Source organism: Aptenodytes forsteri, unplaced genomic scaffold (assembly GCF_000699145.1).
Source record: "Aptenodytes forsteri isolate BGI_AS27 unplaced genomic scaffold, ASM69914v1 Scaffold40, whole genome shotgun sequence".
NCBI lineage: Eukaryota > Metazoa > Chordata > Aves > Sphenisciformes > Spheniscidae > Aptenodytes > Aptenodytes forsteri.
The window spans coordinates 1582812-1594045 of record NW_008796077.1 but is presented as its reverse complement, the minus strand read 5'-3'; the positions used below and the strand labels follow the sequence as shown (position 1 = coordinate 1594045).

General features: G+C 43.2%; 1 protein-coding gene across 1 annotated transcript in view; it reads left to right on the top strand.

Moving 5' to 3' along the window:
• Nucleotides 1–11234, top strand: part of HIVEP3 (human immunodeficiency virus type I enhancer binding protein 3) — a 146054-nt gene that overhangs the window by 116546 nt on the left and 18274 nt on the right. The window contains exon 7 of the mRNA XM_009286653.2: nt 5807–5982. Within this exon, the coding sequence (XP_009284928.1) occupies nt 5807–5982 (176 nt within the window). The remainder of the gene's footprint in view (nt 1–5806; nt 5983–11234) is intronic.

The following is an 11234-nucleotide window of genomic DNA, read 5'->3' as shown; positions in this document are numbered from 1 at the left end:
GGTTGAGTCCCCATCCCTGGAGGTATTTAAAAGACGTGTAGATGTGGTGCTTGGGGACGTGGTTTAGTGGTGGACTTGGCAGTGCTAGGTTAATGGTGGGACTTGATGATCTTGAAGGTCTTTTCCAACCTAAATGATTCTGTGATTATCTGATTCTATGAACAAACTTGGAATGGCCACAGAAACTCAGGGATGAGATGTGCTGTTTTTCCATGTGTTTCTTGTTGCTCCTTGTGTGGAAGAGACATAATCAAAGCTGCAGGTTTTCCAATCAGACACCAACTGTCTGTGGTTGGCAAGTTTGTCGCAGTGTGTCTCTGCTTTGCCCTTCCATCCTGCAGCCACAAGCAGCCATGGACCTGAAATGTGTGAGGAAGCTGATCACAGCAGCAGTCCTGAGAGGGAGCTGTGTTTGTAAAATTTTAATCTGCTGTCAACTATCAACCATAAGAGGGAGGGCTCTTGATAGGGCACATCCATCCAGCTCCGCTGTATCAGCAAAGAGCCCCGTGCACTGGAGACATTGCAGCATGTGGGGATGGGAGCAGGGGCTGCCCAGCCGCTCTTCTCATGCCAGCAGCATGTGTTGCTGATTAAGGGAAGATTTAATGCCCCTCAGCCTCTGTGAGATTCCCCACAAGTCCAAGCCAGCTACTTATCTTTGGATCCATCTTGATTTGTTATCTGAATTAGAGTCCACTCAAAATGAGGGTCCCATTGCTTCAGGCACTGTGTTGTACCGGTGGCAGAAGATAGTCCCTGCCCCAATGTTTTACCAAGCAGAAGGAGCCCTAGGTTTGCTGCCTATGAGGTGGTCATCTTGGACAGTGTAATTCTTCCAGTGTTAACTCTTATTTGAGCTGCTGATACCTAATTCAAGGGCAAGATGATGTTCATAGTAACACCTTCATACCATGCTTCTTTGCGTATGTCCAGTCTGGGTGGTGGGATCTCATTCAGCTCAGACTCTTGTCTTCTGCAGTTTCACTGGAGATTGGCAAGTGCTGTTTGCAAAAGATCCATTACTTCAGACAGGGAAGAGGGGATGTCTGTGCCAGGTCCTCCCATATCCATACCCAGCTCTTTCTCTGTCTTGCTGTATCGTTCTTCGGAAGTTCGTTGTTTGTCTTGGTGCAATATCCCTGTCTGGTAAATTAGGATACTAGAAGGTTTTATGATGCTTTTAGAAACCTGGAAATGACATTGTCTGGTTTGGATTTTGTAAAGAAATCCTTCTGTTTGTTCTGCTGTAGCTTGGCTTGAGTTAAGGGAGATTTCATAGTGACTGTCTGGCCTTAAGGACACACCTCTGTGTGTGGTGATCCTTAACATAGGCTGCAGTCTTGTAGGGTCTCCCACCCTGTGTTTCCCTAGGGTATGCAATGGGTAAGACTAAGGACTTCTGCTGCACATGCAGTTTCAGGGTGGGTATTGCAGGTGTCGCTGTGGAAGAAGTGGTCTAATCATCTAGTAGGGAGCTGTGAGAAAGGCAATAAACTTACTAGTAATTAGTGACATTATAATAGTTATGCATTTATCAGCGATCTGGCAAATTTTGCAGGCGGCATAAAACATAAATTAGATTAGTTAATACCAGGGCAGACTGTCAGGAACTTCTGAAGGATTTAGCCAAGCCAGATGAGTCGGCAGCCTGATGACAGATAAAATGTGCCATCAATAAAACCAGAAGACTTACACCGAAGGCAACAACTGGAGCTACTTGGTTCATTTGCCTGTGAACTAAATGCAGCGGCTCAGGAAAGGGATCAGATATCCGATTCCTGTTACTATGTACCAGAAATTCAAAAAGCAAACAAGTGAGTTTAACAAATGTCAAAACCAGTCAAGGAAATACTTGTTCAGTTGCTGCAAAACTAACCAGGGGTGTTCTTTACCATAATACATTATTGAGCTTCACATTCTGGAAATTCATAAAATCAGGCTGCCTACATGTGACTTGCAAACAATATAAGTGCAGCTGCTGTGCTGAGTCAGTGACCAACAAGGTCATATCAGCAAAGACTTTGCAGGGCAAGGTAAATTCCTGGCGGTTGTAGAAAGCAGGAGAGAAGGGGTGATTCAGCCCAACTGTGTCTCATAGTGAAGCAATGAGTCCGCCAGAAACCTGCTCTCCCTTCCTGCCTGTGAACCACCAAACTTCCTCCCCCCTCTGCTCTCCAAGGTTTTATCGTGTGGTTTTCAGCCACATGAAGATTTTGGATGTGGCTTACAGCACTGGGAAAAAAAAAAAGAAGTGTCTGTGGCTAAAAAAGATGATAGTCAGGTATTTGTAACAGCAAGTATTAAGAACTAAACTTCCTAAAGCCTGCAAAGGAATAAATACTTCATGGTTTTAGGTTTCAACTAAGTTTAAGGGAAAGAGCTGAGACAAAGCTTTCTCTAGGTTCATGTTCTCCCATTGTTGGGTTTCCTGTCACTCCTGACAGTGGTGGCCTGTTTTGAGGCCATCAAGTCTCTGAATCTGGTACTGCCTACGGTAGCACTGATGCTGCCATGGCTGTGCCAGTTCCTCTTGCTCTGAAAAGCGTTAGTAGTGGTTGCACAAAGTTCAACAGATGTGCATTTGCTAGCAGAACACAGCAAATAACCTTTCAAAAAATGCGTCAAATAACTGAATTTTTATCTTTTTGTGTGTTTGAAAGAACTATTTCCTAAATTAGTCTCTGAGCTCATAATGGCCAGTTAGCCTCCTGGGTTTCAAATCATCTCTGTATTAGATGGGAGCTCTGACACTGTAGGGAGTGCAAGTTGCTAACTACAGGATTATGAATTCCACAGTGCTCTGGAAGAGAAGCCCAGATTTGCTGACACAAACTCCAACTGTGGATATTAGAGGGATCTGGTTACAGCAAACATTACAGAGCAGGAAGATCCTTTGTCCAGGGTATATCTTCACGTGATGTGAGCTGTCATTGATTTGTCTTTCTGATGCAAATCATATGAGCGTATTAGATCCACAGAGAAACCAGCATCATATTGAAGTAATTATCTCCATAAACATATTATAGCCTCCAATGTAGACAGATGGCATTTACAGCAGCCTTCTCTATGTTATGGCAGTATCACCTCCCTTGCTTTCTTCTTCTTGTTTGATTTGGTATTTCTTTAGGTTACCTTTCTTTTTCTGTTTCTCTCCTCTCCATGTATGTTTTACACATGGTCTCAGGGAGCTGTAGAAAAATATCTGTGTTGAAGGATGGCTCAGTCTCACAGAGTGTCAGATAAACTGCAATGTCTAATTTCAGATTAAATCACGTGTCCCTTTTTATCCAGGAAAAGCCAGCCCCGATAGCTTTAATGAGGCTGATGAAGGGACTGTTGGACACAAAGAACTTGCTTAGAGATTTCCATATGAGAGTGTAATTAAGCGTAGTGCAAGTACAAGGCTGATAAAGGAGCAATTTCATTTTTAAATGGCAAGGTGATTACCAGCGTAATGACAGAAAGGAAGGAGGGCAAGAAGGAAGCCTCAAATACAAATTTGAACAGAAGAAGAGAAATCAGGATTCCTGGGTTCCTTTTGCTCCTTTTGCTGCTTTAGCATTAAGTCACTAACTGAATGAAGAAAGGGCATTGGCCCTAACAATTAATTATGTGTACCCTGGTATCTGTACGGTTAAATGGAGATAGCTGGATATACTGGGGTGGGAGGCTGGCAGTCAGCGTGTGCTCTTCAGACACCAGCTCAGTCCCCTCTGGCCAAATAATGAGAACCTTGTGATGAAGGGTTTTTGGTGTTGGGTTGGGTTTTTTTGGGGGGGGAGGAAGGCACGGGGTATGTGGCATTGTTGTGGCTTCAGTTACAGGAGATAGAATAGAGCATCTGGGCTACTAGATGACCCTGGTTACGGTCTGGAGAACTTCTGCTGACACTGAAGGACAGAAATACAAGCTGTTCCCTCACATGTAGCTGTTGGACACCAAGACTGGGTTATGCTGGTGCTGCTACTGGTATTTCAGGCTAGTTTGGGGCTATCTAGACACTCATTTTTTCTCTCTCTTCTCTAGTCTGTGTCTGAACCTGCATAGGAGATCTGTGACCTCATCACCTTAATGCATGAGAAACTCATCATCTTTTAAGCATCTGCTTACATCTCTCCTATGAAGCAAAGAAGTCGCTCAGCCTGCCTCTTACAGATAAGACCTTGAGGCAGAGAGACCAGGACTTGGCAGGAGAGGAAGGGTTTAGTCCAGAACTCGCATCTTCCAGGTGGCACCCAGGAAGATTATTCTGAATTTCATGTGTAGCAGGTCCCCCAAACACCCACGTGGAACTGAAATTGCCTGTACACTTCCTAAGTGAATGAAACAAAATGGAGCCAAGGCCACGTGCATTCTGCCTGGGTGGGAGATCAAGGGGTTCATGCAGTGTGACTTAGCTGCTTTTAAATCCACACTTGTGGCTAATGGGGATGTATTTTCTTGGGTGCATCCTGTGCAGACCATGCCATTATCATTCCATCAGTTCAGGGCTTGATTCATGATCTTTGTGTATTTTTTACTCAGTTTTAAATGACCTTTTTTTTTCATACATAGTTTTTTAGGATGCCTTCACTTTTTTAAGTGCTCAAGATACTCCTAGTGCTGCTGCTGTTTCTATTCAGTTTCTCTTCAGTCTGGCTGCTGTTTTCTCACCATTCTGGTTTGGAATAAGCTTTATTGGGAAGATACTAAAAGGTGACGTGATGGTGTTGTGTGTTATCGGATCCCCTATTAAGATGCTTTAGAAGGCCTGAATTTCAAAGGTGGATGTTTGGAGATTTCTGAAGACCAGACATAGTTCATAGTGGATAGAAAAATGAGTTGCAAGAAGTACCACGCTTCAAAAATGTGGCCTCTTAAAAATCTGAGGGGACCAATTTCATGTTATCTTATTCTTCTTGTGCTGCAAGTACAGGAAATTACAGACTCCATTTGCTAAACTGCAGGAGGCTAAATGATTTGTCTCAGTTTCACAAATATTTTTCAAACCCACATCATGTAGCCTTCCCTATGCACTAATGCGTGGACAGAAAATATACAGTGTATATACAAAATGAAATATACAAATGAATATACAGTGTGAAGGAAGGATGACCAATCTCATTCTCTTTGGTAAACCTAAGTCATGATAGTGTGCCAAGGATAAAAGACCCTGGAGTCTGCAGTGTTTACATTTAGTGTTAGCACAATATATTTTAAAAAGTTGATGTTTTCTTCTCTTTGTGTCCATTCTGGGTGTCTCATTCTAGCAGGAGTCTGTGCAGGGACCACAACTTGCGGTGTAGCATCACAGTCTTCTCAGACGGCTTTTACTGTTGTCCCAATGGGTGGGAAAGGTTGTATCACAAGAGATTTAGCTAGGATGTTTTTTCTCAGTACTTTGCATAGTACAGTGACAGACCGTGCATATTTTAAAACACAGCATAGGCTGAGAGAGAGATGATTCAGGCAGCCAGGCTGGACTGTGACATATCTTATTCAGACTATTACGAGTGCCTCAGTTTGTGTTTGAAGATGGGGAAAATCACTTGGGTGACCCTGTGACTTATCTCAGACTTTGGGCTATTTGTCTGTACAGAGAAGCAGATGTAGGACATAAAAACGTATTCCAGAAGAGGAAGTAGGCATCTGGGCAAAAGCTTTTGAAGATATTTTTAATTTAGCCTAATTACCCAGAGCTAGCAAATGATAAATGAGACTGGTGGTGTCAATAACATGCTGAATTAATCCAGGAAAGTTGTGACTACTTTTGAGGTGGGAATCTTCTTTTTTTTTTTTTTATCATGACACCTGTTGCTCATAGGTACAAATCAAACGAAGAGTATGTGTATGTGCGAGGCCGTGGAAGAGGGAAGTATGTATGTGAGGAGTGTGGAATTCGCTGCAAGAAACCCAGCATGCTGAAGAAACACATTCGCACGCACACAGACGTCAGGCCATATGTCTGCAAGTACTGTAACTTTGCTTTTAAAACCAAAGGTAAGAGACAGTCAGCTCCTAGCTCCTCTGCTTAGTATATTGACTTACAAGCCTTCTTGGGGGCGCTGGTGAAGGAGAAGGGAAAGCCTTCCCAGGGTCCGGAAAACCCCAGGAGTCGGAGGGAGGGGGATGAGGGAGTCTTAAATTGGCTGAAATTTTCAGAATAGGACCAGTCCTGCGTTAAGCTGATGCGTGTCACGGTGGAGAGCACTGGCTGCACGTGCCAGCCTGCAGCAGAGCTTCTGCGCCATCCTATTTGTGCTTCTTAAAGGGAATGTCCCTGAAATACAGGTTCACTGGCAGGGATTTATAAACAAAACCATCCCAGAATGAGAGCAGGAGCTCCTGAGTACAGGCAAACATCCCTGACCAAGCAACTGGAGTCAGTCTTTGCGTGGCTTTTTGTGCTAGTGCTCTCAAGATCTGTTTGCGCTGCACATTCTCATCCTTCGCAGTTGCATGTAGCTTCCACATTTTCTATATCATATCAATAGATTTTTTCTCTAAAGACCTCCATTCCAGGACATCTAGTCATTAATGATCCACAACCTCACTACCACCAGATATTCTTTGCAAGCGACCTTCATCATTGCCTCAGTGAGTGTGTGAGTGAACTCTTATCAGAAACATGCAAAACCACATGCAAAAAAAATCTCTTCCAAGAGACTGTGGGTAAAGTTTTCAAAAGTGCCAGAGGTGCCCAGGTCCCTTTAACTTCTCAGAAGAGTCTGGCACCGTGGGTTTGACAAATCTCCCCTCCATCTTTGGTTGCAGCAAGTCTTGCAATAAAGATGTTGAGTTCAGTTTCTTGATTACAGTTTGACATAAATACAAAATGTCTGTTGTCTGTAGCTCCATCATGGCAAATCTCAGAAGATGACACAGCTGGGGGAGTTAATTACTCAAGAAGAGCATCAACCCCAAAAAAACAGTGCTATCCAAGGAAGCGGCCCAGCATGGGTGTGGGGATGAGGCACTGGGTGCTATGTGGACTGAGGCACGTATGCTTACCCAGAAGTGCTGATGGAAGGCATGTCCATGCTAGACAAGTGACCCAGACGCCGGGTGATTCAGGGTAGGCAGTGCCTGGAGCTGATGGCTTTGTTGGTAAAGCTGGCAGGCGATTTCTGGGTAACATCGTGTTGGTAATCACTAGGCATATAGGAGCATGGGGAAGTGATACCGAATTTGAGGCCAAATTCTCGTCAGACACATGCAGCAGATCCGAGCGACGGTTCTTTCTCTCCCTCCCAGCCTGGAGCTATTTCTGATTCATTTTCTTTCTCTTTCCCTTTTGCTTTTGTTACTTTGTTCTGAGGTTTTCCTTTGAGAGGTGAATCCATTCAGCCTCTTCCGTCACTTCACCTTGCTTTCCACCACGCTTCTGTTAGGCTTTTATCCAGGATGCTGCAATCAAACCATCCTTTTCACCATCTCTCTAGCTGCTTTGCTCTTCATCTCTGCTCCCTTGAAGCACACAAACTGTCAGCACTGACTGTGCCGATTGCACATTTCAAATAGACACTTGCCTCCAAGGGACTTCCCTTCTTCAGCTTTGCAGGAAACCTGCATGAGGAAGGTAGCAGGGAAATGCTTCCTTCAGAAAAAACCCCCAGTGTTGGGATTTGAATGCAAAACTATCCATTTGCCTATGGATGCATGAGGGGGCAGAACTTCCCCGGATCAGCGATTTCAGGACAAATAGTTGCACAATGGTAACTTGGAATTGCATGAAAATGGCTCTTTGCTGGAAGGGGTTGACAGTCAGAGCCCTGGCTGTGTCCTGTGGGCATGCTTATACTCCACACAACTTTGCAGCACTTGGGTAAAAGCTGTTTGCTTTGCTGATGGAGACACAAGGACCTTTGGAAGAGTTACTGGAGAGTGAGAAAAAGATCAGCCTTGTGTGGGGATAAAATCATCAGTTAAAGTCCAGTTACAGAATCATTGCTGTCGGTGATGGAATGCGAACTGGAGGTCCAGGAGGTTTGCAGAACTGGATGTTTCACAGCTTGTTTTGCAGATGTCTAGTATAAGTTTGTTTGTGCCCTGATTCATTAGGATCCTCCTTCCTGGTGTGCAGATTTGCAACCACAGTTAATTGCAGAATGGAAAAGCTGGAGCTCTTGCTACCAGACTGCACTTGCAAAAATATAAGCTGAGTTGAAGCTCTTTTAGAAATCAGCTTTCCAAAGTTAATTTTAGCCTTCAGCGTAAACTCAAGGGGGATATCTGTGGAGCTGTCTTCATTTTGGCTGTGGTAGATATCTCCAGCATGATCTAATGCTCTAAACTCTCAAGTAGGCTGGAAGCAGTTAAACGTTTTTTTATTATTATTTTTAATGAGGATCTTTATCTGGTTAAAATGTACCTCTCCCCTCCCCCACACAGGAAAATCCATATCTGTGTTCCAAGAACTGGGAAAACTTTTGCAAAAGAGCGAGCTTTAAACATTTTCCTCTTTTCACTAATTATGCTGCTTGTCTGCTTTTTGTGCATTTCTGTCATTGTAAGCAAAGCTGTTCCTTTGGGTTACAGAACTGCAGGGAATTGTTTTAAAGCAAATCCATGAGATTTTTGAGTGCTCACTTAGCTGATGGAAACAGCAGTCTTGGAAATTTGGTTTGTAAAGATTTATTTGATTTTACATTTCTGGACCAGATATAAACGTGCCTCTTTAATGAGGTGTCTCTACCTCCACTGTAGTAGTGCTCTCCTAAGAGGTTTGTTACCGTGGCCTCTAAGAGGTTGTTTAAAAAAAGTTAAGCAGCTTCTTCATTGTTTTCTTACCAGGAAGGAAATGAAGACAAAGTTGTAGTCTAACAATTTTCCCTTTCAGGAAGGTCAGGGAGAGCTTTTCCCTTGACCACCTTCCCAGAGGGGACACAGGAACCACCAGCCTTCCCTTGTCACCCATCTCCAGACCCTTGAGGGAAGTCCATGCCTTCTCTTGGGTGACTTGGGGATGTGGGTCAGTGTTGGCGCATTAATTCCCCTCCTGTGCAGACATTAGCTTTTTCCACAGATATTTTCTGTTCTCATTCAGACTCACATCAGACTCTCACGTCCTGATTACTTAAGATTTCTTAAAATTCCTGGACGAAGTGTATGGAGCAGCTTGCTGTGTTGATGCCGCTGCCTTTGCTTGGAGGTCAGGAGGCACCAGGAGCTTCATATTAATTTAAAAGGTGCTTGTGTAAAGGACATCAGTGCCTGTTGGCTGAAGATATCCATTTGATAGTCTAGTCCACTCACAGTTTCCAGACACCAGACTTCTTCATGTCCTCAGCCATAGTCTTCCTTTAATAAATTAGTTTGCAGTTCCTTAAATCAGTACATGACAGGCTGAGGTTATTGAACATGTTAATATATTAAAAGCATTACCCCCTCAGCCCTTAAAGGCAAGGTTATGGCTCCACAGTTTATTATTATTACTGCTCTAGCAGACTCAGCGCTCTGCTAAGCCTCCTCTGGAAACTACAGAGCAGGTCCAACTGATGGAAAGCTCCAAAAGAATTAACTGCTGTTATAGCAGGGCAGATTGATATATAGATTTGCAAAATGTCCCTGCACCCTGTGTGTGCTGGGGCCCTTCCTTAGCGGCTGGGAAGAGGGAAAGGGTCCGGGCATCCCTGTGGAGCCACTGCTGGGAAGAGGCTTTGGTCCCCCCCGCTCCCCGGGATGTCACAAACCTCCAATGGGATGAGGACAGAGTTATCCTCAGGAATTTGCTGCCTGCGCCCTTACGCAATGTGGAGTGAGACGTGTCGCTGGGAACAGAAAATGACCCAGTGATCCAGACAGGAGACGAAACTCTCTGAGCAAAAGGGCTCTTTAACTTACCAGGGAAAGGTAAAAAAAGGAATGAGGGCTGCAAATAAAAGAGTGGCAAATTCAAGTGAAATATTAGCTGTTGTTTTTTTAAACAGTGCAGCTACTAAGTCTCAGCACAAGCCTCAATGGGAAATATGCGAATTCTCTGTATTTTGAAATCTGCAAATCCAGCCTGGTACCTTTCTGGAAGATTAGTTTTTGGCTAACGCAAGCTGATAGGCTTGATCCAGAAGATGGCTAGTATTTTATAGCCTGTATCAATACAGGCAGGCAGGCTAGATGTTCAGATTCTCTCCTTTAACCTTTAAGTCAATAAGTATAAAAGATAATAACAAAATTTTTAAAAATTGAAGTCTTTTGCACAATAAATTATATAAATTACAGCTTTCCTTCTCATAGAGTCTCACTTGGGGACATTATCTCCATGCCAAGACCTAAATCAAGGCCCGTGCATTATTTAAGTCACACATAAAACCTATTTCAAGGGTTTATCTGGGACAAAGAGTATTGGCCTGTGGCTGGTTCTCTGTCTGTGAGTGCGTCTCACAGAAAAATGGGAGTCTGCTAGTTATATATAGAGTAGCTGTTGCTCCCCTTGCACATCATTTTAAAAGAGGAATATGAAAATATTTAAGTCCTGGAAAGCTGTGAATGTTTGTATCACAATGTCGCCTTGGACGCTGAGATCATGCAGTTAGTCATCTGTTGAGTTTTTTTTTTTTTTTTTTTTTGTTGTAAATTGTTCACATTTAATAGGAGAAATAGAAAGCATGGTGTATGCCCAATACAGACAGGATAATTTTTCCAGGAATCTTAATGTTTCTGTTCCCTGCATTTTGCTTTAACTTCTCCACCTTTAAAATATGATAATGGATATTCTGAAAAATTAATTTCCCTCATTAAATTGAACTGGGAAATCACTTCTAGTCCCTATTAAGCTGCTTTAAGTGCTTTTGAAACACTAGAGTTTTAGCTTTCTCAAAACAACACAAGTATTTAAGCTGCTTTAAGTCCAGAATAAGAGCTCACAACATCAGAAGAGCTTAAACGGATGATAATATATAGTTGTAAGCAGGCGTAATGAGAGAGCTGTGCTGATACTGCGTGTACTCCTCCAACGCAGCAATAGTTGGGGTGGGGTCACAATTTCCACTGATTCCTGAATTTATATAAATATAGCCAGTTTATTTCAAATCTGGGAACTTTTTGGTAAACAATCCTTAGTGAGGACCACTTACCTGCTTAAGATTCAATATAACTGTTCTGCTATTCAAATCCACCTTCCCCGCCTGCTAGTTTCTCTCTTGCTCCTTCAGATATGTTTTTTTCCACTGTTTCCAAGGAAGCAATGCTATGCGGGTTTTGATTTTTTTTTAAGTTGGGAGCCAAAACTCTGTAAGGCAACAAGTAGCTGTGAG